The 20971-nt window shown below is 46.3% G+C and overlaps 1 protein-coding gene across 1 annotated transcript in view; it reads right to left on the bottom strand.

Annotated features, from left to right (window-relative positions):
• The window catches only part of adgrb2 (adhesion G protein-coupled receptor B2), a 1120188-nt gene that overhangs the window by 590899 nt on the left and 508318 nt on the right, over positions 1 to 20971 (bottom strand). Inside the window, exons 14-15 of the mRNA XM_041212905.1 lie at positions 19209 to 19277; positions 5502 to 5610 (exon numbers count right to left, since the gene is read on the bottom strand). Of these exons, the coding sequence (XP_041068839.1) occupies positions 5502 to 5610; positions 19209 to 19277 (178 nt within the window). The remainder of the gene's footprint in view (positions 1 to 5501; positions 5611 to 19208; positions 19278 to 20971) is intronic.

The following is a 20971-nucleotide window of genomic DNA, read 5'->3' as shown; positions in this document are numbered from 1 at the left end:
AAGTAAAAGTAAAGGGAGTAATTTAAGGGTAAGTCAAGGCAGGGTAGCTCAGGCACATGGAAAGCTCCTCCTGTGCGATGTGGGAAGCAAGGGGCACTTCCAGTGTCAAGGGTGACCATGTGTGCAGGAAGTGTCTCCAGCTGCAACTGCACAAAATCTGTGTTTTCGAACTGGATCTGTGACTGGAATCAATGTGGATCATGGATAGCACCTACAGTGAGTGGTCACACCGCATGTAAAGAGCGCACAGGCAGAAACGGAATGGGTGACCGACAGAAAGAGTAAAAGCACTAGGCAGGTAGTGCAGGCGACCCCTGGATCCATCTTGCTCTCTAACAGGTTTTCCATTTTGGATACTGCTGGAGGATATGGTTTCTCAGGGGAATGCAGCAAGAGCAAAGTCTGTGGCAGCTGCAAAGGGCGGGGGGAGGAGGTGAAAAAGAGTGGGAGAGCAAAGTTTCTCTGGCTGCAGACGTGAAACCAGGATGGTATGTTGCCTCCCTTGTGCCAGGGTCAAGGATGTCACTGAGCAGCTGCAGGATATTCTGAAGGGGCAGGGTGAACAGCCGGAAGATGTGGTCCATATCAGTACCAATGAAATAGGTAAAAAGATGGATGACATCCTGAAAGCAGAATTTAGGAAGCTGGGAAATAAATTAAAAAGCAAGACCTCAAAGGTAGTAATCTCAGGATTACTCCCAGTGCCACATGCTAGCAAGATCAGGGATAGAAGAATAGATCAGATGAATGCATGGCATGGTGTAGGAGGGAGAGATTAAGTTTCCTGAAGCATTGGGACCAATTCTGGGGAAGATGGGACCTGTACAAACTGGACGGGTTGTACCCCAGCAGGACAGGGACCAATCTCCTCACAGGAGTGTTTGCTAGTACTGTGGGGGATCGGCAGGGGGATGGGATCCTGTGCAGGGCAACACAAGAGAAGGATACAAAGATTGGTATGGAAGTCAGAAAAGTAGAAAGTAAAAGCGGAAGCCAGAGGAAACAGGGCTAGCAGCAAATAGGGCCATTGAACAAAAAAATATAAAAATATTAAAAAGGCAAGTCTAAAGGCACTGTATCTAAATGCATGGAACATTTGCAACAAAGTAGAAAAATTAACAGTGAAAATTATGGTTATGATCTGATTGCAATTATGGAGACATGGCTGCAGGGTGACCAATGCTGGGAACTGAATATCCAAGAGTACTCAATATTTAGGAAGGACAAGCAAAAAGGAAAATGAGGTGGAATGGTGTTGTAAGTTAAGGATGAAATCAGTGCAATATTGAGAGAGGATATCGGCTCAGAAAATCTAGATGTAGAATCAGTCTGGGTTGAGCTAAGAAGCAACAAGGGGCAGAAAACATTATTGGGAGTTGTCTATAGGCCTCCAAACAGTAGTTGTAAGATAGGGAACAGCATTAATCAGGAGATAAGACAAGGGTGCTACAGTAATCATGGATGACTTTAATCTATATATAGACTGGGCAAACCAAATTAGCAATAATATGGCAGTGGATGAATTCCTGGCGTGTATACGACATGGTTTTTCAGATCAGTACATAGAGGAACCAACGAGGGGACAGGCTATCCTAGATTTGGTATTATGCAATGAGAAGGGATTAATTAATAATCCTGTTGTGTGGAGTCCTTTAGGGAACAGTGACCATAACGTGATAGAATTTTTCATTAGAATGGAAAGTAAAGTAGTCTAATCCGAAACCAGGGTCCGAAATCTAAACAAAGAGATTAAGGTTTGAGGGATGAGTTGGCTAGGATAGATTGAGGAACTTCATTAAAAGGCATGATGTTGGGAAAGCAATGGGTAATATTTGAGCAATGAATGTTTTGTGTTGCGAAAGTTATACATTCCTTTCTGGTGCAAAAGCACAACAGGAAAAGTGGCCCAATCCTGGCTAACAAAAGAAATTAAGGATAGTATTAGATCCAAAGAGGAGTCATATAAAGTTACTAGAAAAAGTAGCAATCCTGAAGATTGGGAACAGTTTAGAATTCAGCGAAGGAAGACCAAGAGATGGATTAAGAGAGAAAAATAGAGTATAAGAGTAAACTTTCAAGGAACATAAAAGTGGACTGTAAAAGCTTCTCTAAGTATGTAAAAAGAAAAAGATTAGTGAAGGCAAATGAAGGTACCTTACAGTCCAAAACAGGAGAATTTATAATAGAGAACAAGAAAATTACAGAGCAATTAAACAACTACTTTAATCCGCCCTCACGCCTTCGCCTCCCTCCCAGAAACATGATAGGGTCCCATTTAGGTAATATCACCACCTTCAACATTTCTTTGTTCCATTGTCTGTGACATCTTTTGATTATCTGCTCCTATCACTGCTTGCTTGTCCCTACAACCATAGCCCCCCAACTTCTCTTCCCCCTCCCCATCTTAAACCAGCATATATTTCACCCCTCTTCTAACATTCAATCAGTTCTGTCGAAGGGTCATGAGGACTCGAAACGTCAACTCTTTTCTTCTCCACCGATGCTGCCAGACCTGCTGAGTTTTTCCAGGTAATTCTGTTTTTGTTTTTAACTACTTTAATTCTGTCATCACGGAGGAAAACACAAAAAACTTCCCAGAAATGCTAGGGAACCAAGGGTGTAGTGAGAAGGAAAAATTGAAGGAAATTAGTATTATTAAAAATAGTGCTGGAGGAATTAATGGGACTGAAAACCAATAAATCCCCAAGGCCTGATCATCTACTTCTCAGGGTACTAAAGGTTGGGAAGCAGCGGGGGCATGGAAATAGGGGATGCATTGGTTGTCATCTTTAAAAATTCTGTACATTCTGGAACAATCTAGGCAGATTGCAACCCCACTAATTGAAAAAGGAGGGAGAGAGAAAACAGGGAATTACAGACAAGTTAGTCTAATATCAATAGTGGTGAAAATGCTTGAGCCTATTATAAAGGATGTGATAACAGGACACTTAGAAATTCTCAATGGAATTAGACAAAGTCAACATGGATTTATGAAAGGGAAATCATGTTTGACAAACCTGCTGGAGCTTTTTGAGGATGTTACTAGCATAAGGGAGGCCAGTGGAGTGGTGTGTTTGGATTTTCAGAAAGCTTTAAATAAAGTCCCACATAAGAAGTTAGTGTGCAAAATTAAAGCACATCAGGTTGGGGGTGATATATTGGCATGGATTGAGAGATGGGTAGCAGACAGGAAACAGAGTTTAGGAATAAATGGGTCTTTTTTGGAGTGGCAGGCAGTGACTATTGGGGTACCGCAGGGATCAGTGCTTGGTCCCCAGCTATTCACAACATATATCAATGATTAGGATGAGGGAACCAGGTGTAATACTTCCAAGTTTGATGATGACACAAAACTTGGTGAGAATGTGAGTGGTGAAGAGGATGTTAAGAGACTTCAAGACAATTTAAACAAGTTGAGTGAATGGGCAAATACATGGCAGATGCAGTATAATGTTGGTAAGTATGAAGTTGTCCACTTAGGTAGGAAAAACAGAATGGCAGAGTATTATTTAAACAGATAGATTGGGAAGTGCTGATGTACATAGGGACCTGGATGTCCTTGTACACCAATCACTAAAAGCAAGCATGTAGATGCAGCAAGAAGTTGAGAAGGCAGATGGTATGTTGGCCTTCATTGCAAAAGAACTTGAGTACAGGGGCAAGGGTGTCTTACCGCAGCTGTACAGGGCCTTGGTGAGACCACACCTGGAGTGCTATGTGCACTTTCTGTCTCCTTACTAAAGTAAGGATATACTTGCCATAAAGGGAGTGCAGCGAAGGTTCACCAGACTGATTCCTGGGATGGCAGGGTTGTCATATGAGGAGAGATTGGGTGGATTAGGTCTGTATTCACTGGGGATTAGAAGAATGAGAGGGGTTCTCCTTGAAATGTATATTCTATGATGAAGACAGATGCAAAATGTCTGTTCATGTCATTCACTATTCCCTTATTATCAATTACTAACTCCCTATTCTCACTCTCTAGAGGACCAATACTCATTTTCCTTAAAATTTTCCTTTTCAAATGCCTGTAGAAACTCTTGCTATCTGTTTTTACATTTCTACCTAGCTTCTTCTCATAATCTAATGTCTTTCTTCTGATTATCTTCTTAACCATTCCCTGCTGTTCTTTATATTCTGACCAATCATCTGGCCTGCCACTTACCTTTGTGCGGTTATACATTTTTTCCTTACATTTGCTGTTTTCCTTAACTTCCCTAGTTAACCAAGGAGAGTGGGTCCTGCCCTTAGAATTTTTCTTTATAGTAGGAATATACTTCAATGTCTGCCACTGCTTCAATAATGACCTTTCCTCTTGCCTAGTATACCAGTTAATGCGAATCTGATGGCCTGCATCCTAGGGTCTTAAAATGTGTGGCTGAAGAGATCATGGGTGCATTGTTTATAATCTTCCAAAATTACCTATATTCTGGAAAAGTTCCAGCAGTTTGGAAAACCACAAATATAACAGCTCTGTTCGAGAAACAAGAGAGACGGAAAGCAAGAAACTATAGGTCAGTTAGGCTAATGTCTATCATTGTGAAAATGCTAGATTCCATTATTAACGATGTAGTAGCAAGACATTTAAAAAATCAAAATATTATCAGGCAGAGTCTTCATGGTTTTGTAAAAGGGAAATCGTGTTTGAGAAATTCTTTGAGGAGGCAAGAAGCAGAGTGGATAAAAGCGAACCTTTAAAGGCGATCTTATTGAATGGTGGAGTAGACTTGAGGGCTGAATGGCCTGCTCTTGCTCCTATTTCTTATGTTCTCTTACTGGCTGTTTTTATATTTCATATTAGTTTACTCTCACATTCTAATTTCTCCCTCTTTACTATTTTTACATTATCCTTTGCTGGTTCCTAAAGTTTTCCCAATTTCACCAATCTTCACAGTACTATATTGTATGCATTTTCTTTCAATTTCATACCATCCTTAACTTCCTTAGATTGCCACAGATGGTGCATCCTTCTCGTAGTCTTTCTTATGCAATGCAGTATATTTTTGTTGAGAGTTTTAAAATATCTCCTTAAATGTCTGCACTGCTTATCTACCCTTTTATCTTTTAACCCATCATTCCAGTCCACTGCAGCCAACTCTGCCTTCGTACCTTTGCAACTGACTTTATTTAAGTTTAATACATTAGCATCAGACCCAAGCTCACCCAAGGTGAACTGATCAATGTGTGTAAGAGTGGTACAATCTCAGTCAAAAACAGGTATCAGTAGGTGAACTGATCAGTACGTGTGAGAGTGGTACTATACCAAACTTAGTGGGTGAACTGGTCAGAGCATGAGAGTGATCCAACCTCAACCCAAAACAAGTAACAGTTGGTAAACAGACCAGAATGTGGGACAGTGCCACAATCTCAGCCAAAGACAGGTATTAGAGCATATCTATTTACTTTCTCTTTGAAAATTACAGTGGCTTTAAAGTTACATTGACATTCCAATATAGTCCAATGCCTCAGTTAAACAAATCAATTGCAACAGCTGAACTTACCAAGATTATCTGTCACAATGAGGGCGCTCTGAAAAACCTTTAGCCCATGACCCACAACATGGATGAAATCTTCAACCACCCGCATCAAGTAAATTGATCCAGGTGCAACCTATGTGAAATGAATCAACATTATTGCATTATCAGTACTATAGTGATAAAATATAGAAACTCTTTCATTAAGCAAAGCATTACTCCAATTGCAACAGTCAATACAATGTAATTCAATATTCATGGGACTGCAAGCAGTTGTACTCCAGGACCGGCACTTAGTTTGAAATGCTGAATTCAGTGAAGTTTTTGAGTTAAGTAACTTAATCAGTGTCAGTGCACTGAGCTGTTAATTAATTAAGGGCATAACAAAAGTAACATAACCTTGATGCTGAAATCAGCATCAGAATTGCCAAGGCTGCAGCTGTCACATCAAAGTTGAGAAGTGGAATATGGCCCCACAGCAATTAACTGAAAATGTGTACCAGGCTTGTGTTCTCAGTGCCCTCCTTTACAGTAGTGAGGCATGGACAACTTATGCAAGACAAGAAAAGGGGTTGAATGGCTTCCTCCTCCACTGAAGAAAAGTGGGCATCACCAGGCAGGACAAAGTGTTGAATGTGGTAGTACACAAGCGTGCAGGGATCACCAGCATGTTTCCCCTCTTGAGACAACAGCAGCTCCATTGGCTGGGTCATGTGAGCCGAACGGATGATGGCTGCATCCCCAAAGATATGCTCTACGGCAAGCATGAGACCAGCAGGTCGTCCACGTCAGTGGTACAAGGATGTCTGCAAACAGGATCACAAAATGACCAGGATCAGAGTTGATGTATAGGCAGTCCTTGCTGCTGATCGGAGTGCTTGGGAGACAATCAGTCAGTAAGGGCATGGAAAAAGCAGATGACAAAAGGAACAATCAGATTGCGGAAATGACAGCCCGCTAAAAAGAAAATATCAGTCCACTTTGGGTCAACACTATTCATCTGTGCCAGCTGCAGGAGGGACTGCCAGTCATGAATCGGCCTCTACAGCCACAACAAACTGTTCAATCCAGAAGTGACATACACCCTGAGCGCAGTCCATCATCTCCTGAGAAGGATGGATGCCAGAGTAAGAGAGTTACCTCTAATTCTGGCTGAATTGCACACTACTCCATGGGAAGTCAGGAGCCTCATCCCTGTGTCGCTAAGTTACCAGTCTCAAAACCACTCAAATTTAAATTTCTCATTCTTATGTTCAAATCACTTCATGGTCCTCCTGTAGTGTTCTCCAGCCCTACTACCCTCAGGGAACTCAGTGTTCCTCCAATTCTGTCCTTTTGTGCAACCCGGATTTTCTTTGTCCCACTGTTAGTGGTTATGTCTTCAGCATGATACGTCCCCAAGCTCTGGCATTCCCTTCCTAAATAGCTACATCTTTCTCTCCTCCTTTAAGATGCTGCTTAAGACCTACAGCTTTGATTAGGCTTTAAGTCACCTCTCTTAGTATCTCGTTATGTTGTGCGGTGTCAACATATATCAGATTATGCTCCTGTGAAGCTTAAGAGCTTTACTAGGTTAAGATGTTTTATAAATCCAAGTTGTTGTTGTAGGGCAGAGGCTTGGGGAAATCTGTAAAAGTTCAAGTGGGGTCAATAACAGCTTGGGGGCCTCAGAAAAAAAACTTGTGCAGATAATGTGGCTGCGGGAGGGAGGGGTGGGTGGTGGGTTGGAACCATTTTGGTGGGCAGTGGTCAGAGACAGCTCACTGTTAGCAGTATACTTGGCGACTATCTGTATAACACAACAACATTGCTCTAAGCTCTGGAGTTATCTCCATAAACATCTCTGCCTCTTTATCTCTCTCTCCTCCTTTAGGATGCTCCTTAAAATCGACCACTTTGACCAAGCTTTTGGCCACATGTCCTGATATCTCCTTCTGTATTTTGGCTTTAAAGATGTTTTCATTGGTATTTCTCTTGTTAACCACTTTTAATGTAGCCAAACACCCCAGTACTAAAAGTGCTTCCTTTTCGCCCTATGACTGAGTCTGCCTCTGCATGTGTGCAGGTGAAGCAGTCTTGGTGGACCACTCAGTGGCTCCAAAGCCCAGGTCAAAAGCTTCTCAGCAGTTAGAGCAGGGATCTGTGTAGCTTATCTCTATGAGTGCTGAAGCAACAGAGGTTGCACCATGTAGCGCTGGTGGGAAGTGTAAAGAAGCTGTCATCCTGTCAAGGATAAGCAAATAAATGTTTGACAAAATGTCATATTGTTAAGTTTCCTTTTTATAATAATGCCATCACTTTCACATCTTCACCATTATTGCATTCTGAGTGCCAGCTCACCCTTTCTCTTATTTCATGATGAATGGCAGTACATGGCTGGAATGGGAGGATGTGTAGTTGAAGGACTGATTAGTGAAGGTTGTGTGGATGGTGGGGGATGGCTGAGGGCAGCGGTTGGGACTGGTAGTTTTCTTATTTGTTCCAGTCAGAATATTTATTTCAAACGTCTAGCTGTGATGACATCCCCGCAGAGCAATATACCCAGTTGGTTGGCAAAGCTTGTCCCATATTCATATTTTTAGCCTCCCCCTCTGCTTCAATGTTTTACTCATCCAAAGATTTGTGATGAGAACCTTTGTCCTCCTTCATCTGTAATCATTTTGCTGTGCAATGTTGTTTAGGATGCAGCACATTGCTATCCTTTTAGAGATACTTGCTGGCAAAAACTGACAGGTGCATCCAGAGCTACCTAGGAACCTGAAGCTTGAAGTGCATCTTCAAGGTGCCGGCGGTTTGCTCTACAATACAACCGGTTGTCGTGGCTCTGGCTGAAATGCTTCTGTATCTCATTAGTGGGGTTCTCCTTGGGTGTCGCAAGCTAAGTTTGAAGGGGATATTCCTTGACTGCTTCACTCGAGTTCTAAAATCTGCTTCCCGGAGTGAAAAGGTCGGAATTATTGGACAGCCACAATACAAAGACATCGTTACAACTTGAGGGGAATCTGGCACAGAGCTGTATGAACCTCTTCAGTGGCTTTACATTAACGGTATAATATCCCTCACTTATTCTATTTTCGTCTCTGAGGAAATTGGCATAAATTGACACGCTGATGAACAATCCACTCGTCACGTCTCATACATTTATGGGCAGCTGACTGAGAAACCCTGGACCTACCTCTGCTGATGCTCTGGTAGGGGCCAAAGGCAAAGAAATTGAGCAGGGTGCTGGCTTTGATGGTGACAGGCAATGCATGGTCACCAGATGCAGCAGGGAAAAGCTCTTCTTGAAGGACACTGCAGATGTTAGCAATCACTTACTTTTACACTCTGAGCCTTTGGAAGCACTGCTCTTCAGATAGGTCTAGGAAGCTGATCTTTGATGTAGACCTTCTCACACGGGTAGTACCACCTGTGACCTCACCCTCCCTGCTGTTCTGCATCTCTCTTCTGTTGATCCTACCATAACATGTCATCGCTGCCATTAATGGTGGCTGTCTTCCTCACCTGATGCAATGACTAAAACATCTCCCATCCTGCTGAGGTCCATTTAAAAGTCAACAACCATGTCATAAGCCCCTGTATTCACAAGAACTCTCTGCTAAACATTTGCAAAATGGAGCTGACAAAGAAGTTAACATTTTTTGAAATTGGAACCTCTTGAACTGCACCTAAATATGTTCTGCTGGCTGCCTGCCTCAAGCCTTTCTTTCTTCATCCTCCATTGTTGGGGACCTGGAGCCTGGAAGGCCTGTGAGGCCTGCAGAGGGAGAGAGAAGGACAGAGGGAGAGAGAGAGAGAGGAAGAGCTGCTGCTGCTGTCGCTGTTGCTGTTGTTGTTGCTACTGGACAGGGAGGCCAGGACTGTGTTTTAAACATCCTGGGTGCTGTCTAGACTTTTATTTGTTCAGTTGGGGGCTGAACAAGAACTGTGTTTTGTAGGGGGAGGGCATAAGACCTTTAGAGACTTGGAGGAGAAAGGGTGTGTGTGTGTGTGTGTGTGTAAAATCTTGCCACCCCATTCCATCAGTGCTTCTTGCTAAGCCTAAGCCCAGGTAGCAGGTGCTGCCTGGTGAAGAGGGACAGGGCTCACTCCTGTGTGCCAGGCAGTACTGACTACCAGGTGAAGACATCGTCCTCCCCCTACTAGAAGGTCTTCAAGGCCCCCACCCATACTCCATTTTCCATCAACAGACACCCACCTATACCTTCCCCTTTTCCTCCTGTGTCTCCCTGTCCTTTACCCCTCTCCCTTCCTTCCTCTCCTCTATTAACATCTCAGAGGGGGAGGTTAATCTACCTTTCTCCCCTTCTCCCTCAGGGAGGGGTATTATTATTTCTATTTCTCGGGGTGGGTGTAGTTCGGCCCCTATGGCTGCTATAAAGTCACCTGTAGCCGGGCCTTCAAGGGCAAATGTGGAGGCGGTGCTGTCATTGGTGGCGGGGCCCCCCAAAAAGACCTATGCGGGAGCAGCTGCTTCTGTGGCCCCTGCTGCACCTGCGGCCCCGTCACTATTCCTCCCCCTTACGAAGGTCCTGAGGGGTGAAGAGCTACACTCATCCTGAAATAACCATTGAGGTCAGCGTTAGGGAAATGGCTGGGGTCGTCGGCCCCTCAGTCATAGTCGCAGCCTCAAAAATGTACGACAAAGCCGTATTTTTTCTGAGGTCTGTGCGGGCGGTGCACCTGGCCCTGGAAAAGGGGCTCACTGTGGGCGGGATCTTTATGGTGGTGGACCCCCTTGAGGCCACCGCCCAGAGGCTTATTATTTCAAATGTCCTGCCCTTTGTCTCCAGTAAGCTCCTCCTCCCCCAACTCCATCAACTGGGGGAGGTCAGGTCCAGGGTTGCGCCGATCTCACTTGGCCTCACGGGCGTGGCCCTTCGCCACATGTACTTCTTCCGGCTCCAGGTTTTCATTCGCCTGGCCCAGGAGGAGTGCACGGAGGAGGCCTTTAATTTAGATTTCGAGGGGGCTGCCTACCGGGTCTTTTGGACCGCGGATGGCGTGTGGTGCCATGCCTATAAGGAGGTGGGGCACGTGAGGAAGAACTGCCCTGCCGCCAAGGCTGCCAGCACCATCCAGGCGGCCACAGCTGGCACCACCGCTCCCCCCCCCGACACCACTCCATCTCCCTCGCCGCAAGGAGAGGTGCCACCGGCAGCTACCGCCACCTCGGCTGCCGGTGATGCGGGGGAGAGCCCCCATGCCATAAGAAGGTGCAGAGGAAGACCCGCAACCCAGGGTCGGCTCCCTAAACACCCCAGACCCCTCCAGACCACCATACCCCTGAAGACACCGGCTTGGGGGAAAATAAACATCTGGTCCCGGCATCGTGTCCACGCGTGCTCCCAGACCCGTGTCCTAGGCCCGGCGTTGTCCCCGCATGATTTTCCAGGGCCAGGGAGGTTGAGGCACACGATCCTGAGCCCATGGTCCTTTTAAAGAGGGTGGACCAGCCCAGACCCCAGAGGGTGGAGCATCCAGGAGGGCTGGACAAGGCGGCGGAGGCCTCACAAATGGTCTCCCCAGCCCCCAGCCTACCCGGAAGAGACATCACCCCTCGGAGAAGGAGGAGAGGGACATTTTGACTGATAAGGTTGGATGTGTCCCCTCTCCCGGTGAAGAGGTGGTGGCGTCTCCGCCCTGTAAGTCCTCGCTCGGACCTCTGGGGGAACCCCAAAGCCCCATTACCCCTGTCACGCCTATTCCCACCATTACCTTGCTGCAGTCTCCTGAGCAGGGCCCCTTGGAGGTCGCTGAGGATACCTCCCTTGAGGAGGTGCCCCACCCAGACCCACCTTATACCCCTGAGATAGCATCTGGCCGGTCAGGTGACTTCAGCAGCCCCTTTTTAATCCCAACAACTGGGTCATTGGGTGACGGTGGCGAAGGAGGCCTTTCTGCTCCCTCTCAATCTTTAGCGCCTGGCATCACTGTTTTGGGTCAGGAGCTCTTTGTGGACTCGCCGGACAACCCAGTGTCTGGGGGGAGCGAGGATCTGAGATGCTGCTGCCCCTTGACCCAAATCCCATAGCGGAGACCAGAGAGGACCCCTCTGGCCTTGATCCTGGGGTGGGATCGAAGTAGAGGTGGAGCCGACTGGCAGCTCCGAATTAGCCCCCGTACACAATAAGGGGGAGGGGTTGGAAGCTGGAGGCGATGACCTGGAGGAGGATGGAGTTTCGGTGGTGAGCACCAGGGACGACTTGGAGTAGTTGTCAGGTGCGGTGGTGGATTCCCTGGTGCCCCCTACTGACTCTCCCTTCATCCCTGTGTGGGAACTCCAGGACTTTTTAGCAAGTAATCACGGTCACCGAGACAGAGTTCGGTTGGCAATGGACCGGTGGTATTCATTTCCGCTGGTGTTCTGGTCCACTCGCGAGGCCCTAAAGGCCCCCCGAGTTGGACAGGAATGCCCGGGGGAGGTTCCATATGTTTCTCGCTGGGCTCCTGAAGGAGAGGAAGGCTTAAAAACAAAGTCCTCTCATTCTTCTATCTCAGGTGTTGGTAGCACATATTTCTGACATTGAAGACTACCATAGATAGCCTCAACATCCATGGCAGCAGGGGAGCACAGCACAGGTTGCAGAACTTCTCGGTCCTCCAGGATGGGAAGAATGCATTGTGCTTTCTGCAGGAAACCCATACTGTTCCGGGAGACAAAGCCTCCTGGAGTGGTGAGGTGGGGTTCTACATGAGTCACCTAGCCTCCAATTCTGGCAGGTGGCTATCTTGTTGGCCCTACATTTTCAGCCAGAGCTCTTGGGGGTCAAGGAGCCGATGCCAGGCTGGTTGCTGCACCTTACTGTGCACCTGGGGGGCACAGCGCTTCATTTTGTGAATGTGTACACTCCCCTGGGCTTGCAGTGGCAAGCGAGCTTCTTTGAGGAAGTGTTCACTCATCTTGGCTCCATCGACGCGGGTGAGTGCATCGTCATTGGAGTGAGGGGGGGATTTCAACTGTACCCTCAGGCCCGGGACCGTCACGGTGCCCAGCACCGCATGCTAGGTGTGAGTAAGTTGCGGGACTTTGTCAGGTCCTTCGACTTGGTGGATGTCTGGCGAAATCTCCATCCTGACTCCAGCGTTTTCACTTCAGTGTCACCTGGAGTCAGAGCGTCCAGACTCAACCACCTTCACATTTCAAGGGCGTATGTGTCCTGCGTTCCGTTGGCTTCTGTGCAGTGGGTGCCATGCACGGACCACTGTCTGGTGTAGGCAGAACTCGGTCTGTTCTGCGCTCGGACAGGGGCTGCATACTGGCACCTTAATAAGCTGCTGCTGGAGGACGAGCGGCTCCTGGACACGTTTCATCATTTCTGGGCTGGCTGGCGAAGGAAGTGGGGAGGCTTCCCCTCCTTGAGGCTGTGGTGGGATGTGGGCAAGACTCACGTCCGCGCTTTCTGTCAGTAGTATGTGAAGGGGTCGACAAAGAGGCGGAAATCCAGGGTCGAGGAATTGGAGAAGGATATGCTTCACCTGAAGGCATGTCTCCGTCAGCCTGACGTGGACCTGGCCCTGCGGCTGGTGTACGATGAGAAGGCCACGCTGCGGGACCTGCAACTCGTCGGGTCCCATGGTCCATACGTGACGTCACAGGTCCGGTTCCTCCAGGACCTGGACCGTGGCTCCCCCTTCTACTCACTGGAAAAAAGGCACAGGGTCCGTCAGCAGCTCCTTACGCTGCTGGTCAACGATGGATCCCTTGTCTCGGATCCGGAGGGCATCAGGGCCATGGCCAAAACCTACTAAACTGCCCTGTTCTCTCTGGTTCCATCCAGCAACGATGCTCCCAGAGTTTTGTAGGAGGTTCTGCCGCAGGTCGGCCCGGAGGGCGCCGGTGAGCTTGACTCCCCTGTAAGTCTGGGGGAGCTGAACGGCATTCTCGACAAGTCTCTCATGGGGAAAATGCCCGAGGCTGTACGGGCTGACTGTGGAGATTTTCAGGGCATTCTGGGACATCCTGAGGAGCGACTACGCAGGGGTCCTGGGGGAGAGTACTGCAACCGGGGTGATGCCCCTTTTGTGGCGCAGGGCCGTAATTACCCTGCTGCCTAAGAAGGGGGATCTCCCCCTCCTTAAAAACTGGCGCCCGGACTCCCTCCTCAGCACAGATTATAAAATTTTTGCCAGGGCCATGGCTTCTCGCCTTGGCACCGTGCTGGACCACGTGATCCACCCTGACCAGTCCTACACCGTCCCGGGCCGTAGCATTTTTGATAATATCCATCTGGTCCGGGACACGGTTCACTATTCCCAGAGGGCTGGTCTGTCGAGTGCCTTCCTGTCTCTTGACCAGGAGAAGGCGTTTGACAGGGTGGATCATGAATATTTATTTGCGACTCTGCGAGCATTCAGGTTCGGGACGCATTTTGTCGCCCGGTTCCGAATTTTGTATGCTGCCGCAAAGTGTCGAGTGAAGGTTAATGGATCCCTGGCGGTGCCCCTTCGCTTTGGGAGGGGAGTGCGTCAGGGCTGCCCCCTGTCTGGGCAATTGTATTCTATTTGCATGGAGCCTTTTCTGCACCTCTTGCAGAGGAGGTTGTCGGGATTTTGCACGGGGTGGTCCTTTCAGCTTATGCTGATGATGTGCTCCTCGTGTTTAGTGATCCAGCTGACCTACGGAGGATACGCGAGTGCCAGGAGGTCTACTCTACCGTGTCTTCATCCAGGATCAACTGGGGTAAATGTTCTAGACTCCTGGTCGGTCTGTGGCCGTTGGATCCCTACCCTAGGTGCTCAGGCCTTTCACTTGGAGCAGGACCAGCCTCCTCTGTCCTGCTGAGGAACCCTGGCCGGCGAACTGGCAGGAGCTAGAGACCAAAGTCACCACTCGCCTGCGGCGCTGGACAGGACTGCTCCGATTCCTGTCTTACTAGAGTTGAGTTCTGGTCATAAACCAGCTTATTGCCGCCATGTTGAGGTACCGGCTGGTCACTTTGACCCCTCCGCCGGACTTTGTCACGAAAATCCAGAGAATGCTCGTCAACTTCTTCTGGGACAAAAGACTGCATTGGGTCGCTGCTGAGTCTTCTGCTTAGGGAGGGCGATCAAATGTTGGTGTGCCTACGCACCCAGGTGGCGACCTTCCGCCTTCAGGCCCTGCAGCGATAGCTTTATGTTGAGCCCCTCTGAGCTGGTGTGCCCTGGCATCGTATTTTCTCCGCCAGGTGCATGGCCTAAATTATGATGTGCAGCTCCTGTTTATAGAGCTGAGGGGCCTTCGTGGCTCCTTGCAGGCGTTGCCCATTTTTTACCAGGACCTGATCAAAGTCTGGAACATGGTCACCTTGCGACGCAGTTCTCCCCCATCAGGAGTAGCGGCTATCATCAGAAAGCCGCTGCTCAGGGATCCGCCCCTCCGTTCTTTTCAGTGGCTGGCGGAGAGAAAGGCTGTGGCTGCTGGGGTGACCAAGATCAGGGATGTGCCGTGCGGTGGAAGAGTGGGCTGGATCTTCCACTTGAGTTGGCGCATCGCGCGTCCGTGAACGTCTGGCTCGTGGCCAATGCCATTCAAGACCTTAGAACAGTTGTTCTCAGTCCAGATGTTATTTTTGGCCTCGAGGTGGTGCAGGTGCACAGTGGTCTTCCGTCTGATCGCACCCCTGTTCGGACGGATTTCCATATTGGCCTCAAGCCCCAAACATTCCCTCAGGAGCCAGTGCCCCGCAACCCGAGCCGCCTTGCAGAAATGCCCTCTGTGCTACTTAGCATGGCACAGAAGGGTTCCCTGTACGAGCTGCTGCTGCACACCCTTCACTTTCCTTGTCCTCGCCCACCGCCCAGACATGCCCTGGTGTGCTTTGTTGCCATCCGGCAGCAGAGGTCTCCATTAGGGGGCCCCCTACGGAGGGGCCCTCCCACTTTCCATCGGGGACCTGGGGTGGAGGGTGTTGCACGCAACAGTCCCATACAACCGCAGAATGTGTCGGTTCACAGACTCCCAAAATACCTGCCCTTTTTGCGGTTTTGTGGAATCCATGGACCACGTTTATGTAGGGTGTTGTAGACTGCACTCCCTTTTCAATTATTTAAAAAACCTTTTATTATTGTTTTGTTTGCACTTCAGTCCCATGGTCCTGATCTACAGGCACCCAGTGCGGAGGGGGGCTGAGAGGGAGATGGACCTCCTCATGACAAAAACAGAATTACCTGGAAAAACTCAGCAGGTCTGGCAGCATCGGCGGAGAAGAAAAGAGTTGACGTTTCGAGTCCTCATGACCCTTCGACAGAGATCTCGAAACGTCAACTCTTTTCTTCTCCGCCAATGCTGCCAGACCTGCTGAGTTTTTCCAGGTAATTCTGTTTTTGTTTTGGATTTCCAGCATCCGCAGTTTTATTGTTTTTATTTCCTCATGAACCTGCTCCTGGGCGTGGCCAAGTTGGCCATTAACAGGTCCAGGCAATGGGCAATCGAGGAGGTTGTTCGACCCGACTGTCTGCCCCTCTTTTGCGGCTATGTTCGCGCCCAGGTGTCCCTGGAGAGGAAGCCGCAGTGTCTGCCAGCACCGTCAAGGCCTTCCGTGCCTAGTGGGCACCGCGGGGACTGGGGTGCTTTATCAACCCTCTTAATCACATTTTGGTTTGATGTTTGTAAGTTTTCTTTAAACTTTGTCTTTGGTTTTACAGCTATCCTAATTTAGGGGCTGTGTTTACTTTATACCTCATTTTGTTAATTTAGTTTATTTGGTTGACTCTGAAAGAGTTAAATATCACTTTTCACTAGTGAATTTCTTGAGCCCTGTTCTGGGGCTGTTGAATTCAAAAGGATGTTATTAAAATGAATTTAATGCCCCCTCATTGGCACTTCATTATTAAGTTAATTTATGTCCTTCATGTGCCAATGAACTTGTCAACTGTGGTGAGCAAATTACTTGCACCTACCCAAACATGTCCCAGTTAAGCCAGGAAATCAGTATATTGGAGCCAGTTAGATTTCAATTTTATTTTATTTTTGCTACCCACCTGATCCCAACCAATTTTTGGTTGCTAAAACACCGCCCAGTATCTCTGACAATGCAGTACTGCACTGAAGTGTCAAGCTTTGATAATGTGCTCAAATGCCTGACATGAGTACTGATCTTCCAGCCTTCTGACTCAGGACTGAGAATGCTGCCAACTGAGTCAAACTGACTTGCAACATTTCTTTATAAGAGTAGGATTCCATCTAACCAATCTCTTGATTTTTTTTGAGGCAACAACAATCCAAGTTAGCTGTAGTATAAGGGCCTGCCTTATCTCATCTCTAAGATCATGGTTTCATGGTCCACTCCAGAAACTTCAGCACATAATCCAGGATAACACTTCAGTGCAGTACCGAGGAAATTCTGTACTGTTGGAGATGCTGTTTTTAGTTGAGACATTAAAGTGGGTCCCCATCTGCTTCCTTGGACAGATGTAAATGAAACTAAGGTATTATTTGATGAAGAGTCAGGGTGATGGCCTGGCCTACATTTATTCATCAGTCAACATGATCAAAACATATTATCTAGTCATTTACCTAATTGCTGTTTGTGGGATCTTGACTGTTTGAAAAATGGTTGAGGTGTTTCTTCATAGCAGTAACTACACTTCAAAAGTATTTCAATGACTGTAAAGTGTTTTGTGATATCCAGAGGATACAGGAGGTATTATATAAATATAAGTTCTCTCTTTCTTTAAACATTACAACATTGAGTTCTTGGACTTTGAAAATACATTTGACAATATTCCACATTAGTAGGTTGAGCACTGGCAGATGAAATTTAAAGAAGAAAAGTGTAAAGTACTGGATGTAGGCTGGAGAAATAGGGAACATACATTTTCCACAATTGGCGTTTCTATAGCTGAGCAAGTTGAAAGTGGCCTAGGAGCCTTAGTAAACTTGATGCAGAGCATATGCAATGGATGCAGAATAATATTCACTAAAGCTAACAGTATAGTGTTCTGTACCAAATCAATATGCAAGTCAGAGGAAGTCATGAGCAACCTGTGCAGTGCTTTGGTCAGACCATGAATTGAGTACAGTAATGTGTCTGGCTCTGTCAGGAAACAAAGCAAATATCTAAATGCTGGAGGCAATGACAAGCAGAATCACGTAGGTCTAAGTTATGAAGGCTGAAGAAACTTGGCATTTGATTTTACTCCGGGCATTGTTATGATACGTAAGGTGCTATTTGCCAGGTTGACCAAATCCACAAAGGAAACTTGGCCACACTATCACAATGATTTTGCAATTTGTATTTATTACGAGGTTTGTGCATTGAATTCAGAAGTAATGAGTCTACTAACACCTTTAGAGATTTAAAAAAATAAATTAAAGCATATATCCGCAAATAAAAAATTAAAAACATACACAAGATTATAGTTACACCATTACTTAATATTACAACAAATCCCAAAATTCCTAATTAACCTGACTCCCAACTACAGACCCCTTTTAATGCAACAGTCCAAAATAGATTTTAAATGTAATCACTCACCATCCTGACTTGGAAATATATCATCGTCCTTCACTGTTGCTGGGTCAAAATCCAAGAATTCCTGTCTTAACAGCACTATGACTATACCTCCGCCACATGGACTGCAGCGGGTCAAGAAGGCAACTCACCACCACCTTCTCAAGGGCAACTAGGGATGAGCAACAAATGCTGGCCCAGCTAGCGAAGCCCACATCCCGTGAATGAATGAAAAAGAGACAATCCAGCAAGCACTCATTCGACAGTGGAATTCCAAAGCCTTTTAACACAATTCTGGTTACTGGAACAGCAGACTTCTGCAAAGTGACTAGAGGCTGTTTCCCCAAGTCTGTTTCACATGGCGTATCTTTTGGATTTTACACAGCCACACTTGATACAACCTTCTATCCTTCTTTAAATATATTTCCTCTCTCTTTAATCTGTAAATCCCATTGTTTCCAAATGTCTCTGGAATTTACTTTTCTCATACTATAACAATCTTTCATGTTGTCAAGATGGCCTTTATCTTTTAGGAAAAATAAAAGTAATAACCTTGCCCTATTTATTTTGTCAGTTGTAAAAATTTATCACGTTTCTTTGAAAACCAAACACCTTTCCATTTATCTTAAAATGGAAATTTCATTCACATCCTATCTACTGAATTTATCTTAGCTCACTCATTAGCATTTAAAATACCCTTTTTACACCTAACTCTTTTGATAATTTCAACCTTGCTGTCTGTCCAACTCTAATTCAATTAAATCACCCACAAACAGAACCATCTACACATACACAAATATAAGCCTGCTTTACAATATCCCACAATACTCTTATGAAAAATATGATAGTTTCGTGACAGCATGAACATGAGGCATCAGTGGCCAGGGATCACAGTATCAGCATGAGGCCAGAACCATTACCGAACCAGGACCATTGTCGTGGCTATCAATGAAAATAGATAGGTGGTCAGCATGAAGGAGTCCTATTTCACATGGGAGGAAGCTGATGTTGAGGATCCATGGGAAGGGTTGCTGACACTAAGGTAAGTGGTAAGGGGGATTCTAATGATAAAGCCATCTAATCAGAAATCAGGAGCAGATCGAGGGGTTTCAATGATACTCACAAATATTTAACTTTATAAACTTATCATTGAATATAGCAGTTGGCAGAATTGCTGAGCTGAGCTAAGCTGTGTTTGCCCTTCATTCTAGTGTAAACAACACTGGCCACTTGAATGTAGTCAGTTGGAAATCATGAACGATACCTAAGAACCGTTACACAGAAAAGGCTTACTTACTTGAAGTGCATCGTCCCATTTTGCTCTGTTCTCTGCTTCAAGCATGTAGCTGACAATCTGAAAGAATTTCTGGGTAAATAAAAAGGTATGGAAATTATATAATTCTGTCACTTCTCCCATTTCATTTTGCAAATGTCAGGGGGCTAAGACTTCACCCTATATTTTTATTATATATATATATATATATATATATTTATATAAGTATATATATATATCATCCTGGATGGACAAAGGCTTTAAACTGACTGAAGATCTGAAGACTGAAGCTGACTATGAATACACAAAAGGAGAGGGAATTTTATAGCCCTGTCACAAAAGGGATGAAGCCGTAAAATCTGGCAAGCCGTTCAAAAGTCCGTTGACTTCGGCGGGGATGTAAAATCATGCCGGCATAAAATTCTGTCCAAGTAATTACTGGCATTACGAACAGCAGCAACCTCATTATCTCCAAAGAGGCGCCCATGACCCTTTGACTGTAGAGATCAAATCCCCAGCAATTGTACGAAGGCCCTTTACACTTCTAAGGCTAGGGCCCTGGCCAACGAGATGATTCGTCTGCGAAGACAAAAGGGCTCGGAAACCTCTTGAATTTATTAATGGTTGAAATATTAACCGTATCAAGAATCCAGACTAGGAACATGCATTCTTTGCCCAAACTAAGGTGGAGAAATGGCTGTCACGTCACACGACACCCCCTCCTTCTCCCCCAAACTGCTAGAACCTGTAACATTGCCTTGTGGGGCTGAAAAGAGGTAAACAGCCATTTTCCATATAGTAGGCAGCAGCAGAAAAAGGGCTCTGTCCAGGTTTTTGAATACTTGGCTCTCCGCCCACACTGTTTTCTACTGGAGCTTCTGAATTTCTGCATCAACACCTACAAGGCTAATGCATCCCAATGGGCCCATCTCATTGTGAAAGTCATATCCAGCATTAGTCTTCAGCCAGCCAACTCTAAAAAAATACACCATTGGACTTTGATTCGAGACCCTGGACTCATGTGAAACAATAATTCTTATTTTGTCTATGGCCTTCGTCCTGTACGTCTGTCTGTTCTCTAACTCACCTTTATTGTATGAATGACAAGGAGGCCACATTGCGCCTTCCTCTCGCGTTTCAGTGTGTGCAAATAAAATAATCATTTTAGTTCATCCTATCTCGAGTTTGCTGCGGGATTATTAATAGAGAATTGGATCACATCAAAACTGAGGGGCTTAGAAAATATGCTACCACATATAAAGGGGGAAATGAAAAAATCAGAAACACCTTTCTGTTTACAGACGGATGGTGAGAGCAGAAATCAGGGCTGCTTAAATAAAATCTCTCCTGTCCGTAATACAAATTATTTATTTTATGATTTGGTCATTCACAGAACTTCTGGGATGTGATGTAAGGGGAAAGATCTGCAATTTCTTATAGGCCTAAAAAGCTTTCCACTATTCACAGAATCACACAGTGCAGAAGAGGCCCTTCGGCCCATCCAGTCTGCATTATCACATGAGAAAGACCTGACCTACCTACCTAATCCCATTTACCAGCACTTGGCCCATAGCCTTGAATGTTATGATGTGCCAAGTGCTCATCCAGGTACTTTTTAAAGGATGTGAGGCTACCTGCCTCCACCACCCTCCCAGGCAGTGCATTCTAGACCAACACCACCCTCTGGGTAAAAAAGTTTTTCCTCACATCCCTCCTAAACCTCCTGCCCCTCATCTTGAACTTGTGTCCCCTCGTGACTGACCCTTCAACTAAGAGGAACAGCTGCT

Source organism: Carcharodon carcharias, chromosome 19, assembly GCF_017639515.1.
Source record: "Carcharodon carcharias isolate sCarCar2 chromosome 19, sCarCar2.pri, whole genome shotgun sequence".
Taxonomy (NCBI): domain Eukaryota; kingdom Metazoa; phylum Chordata; class Chondrichthyes; order Lamniformes; family Lamnidae; genus Carcharodon; species Carcharodon carcharias.
The sequence above is the reverse complement of the archived record's forward strand: the minus strand, read 5'-3'. Positions and strand labels throughout refer to the sequence as shown.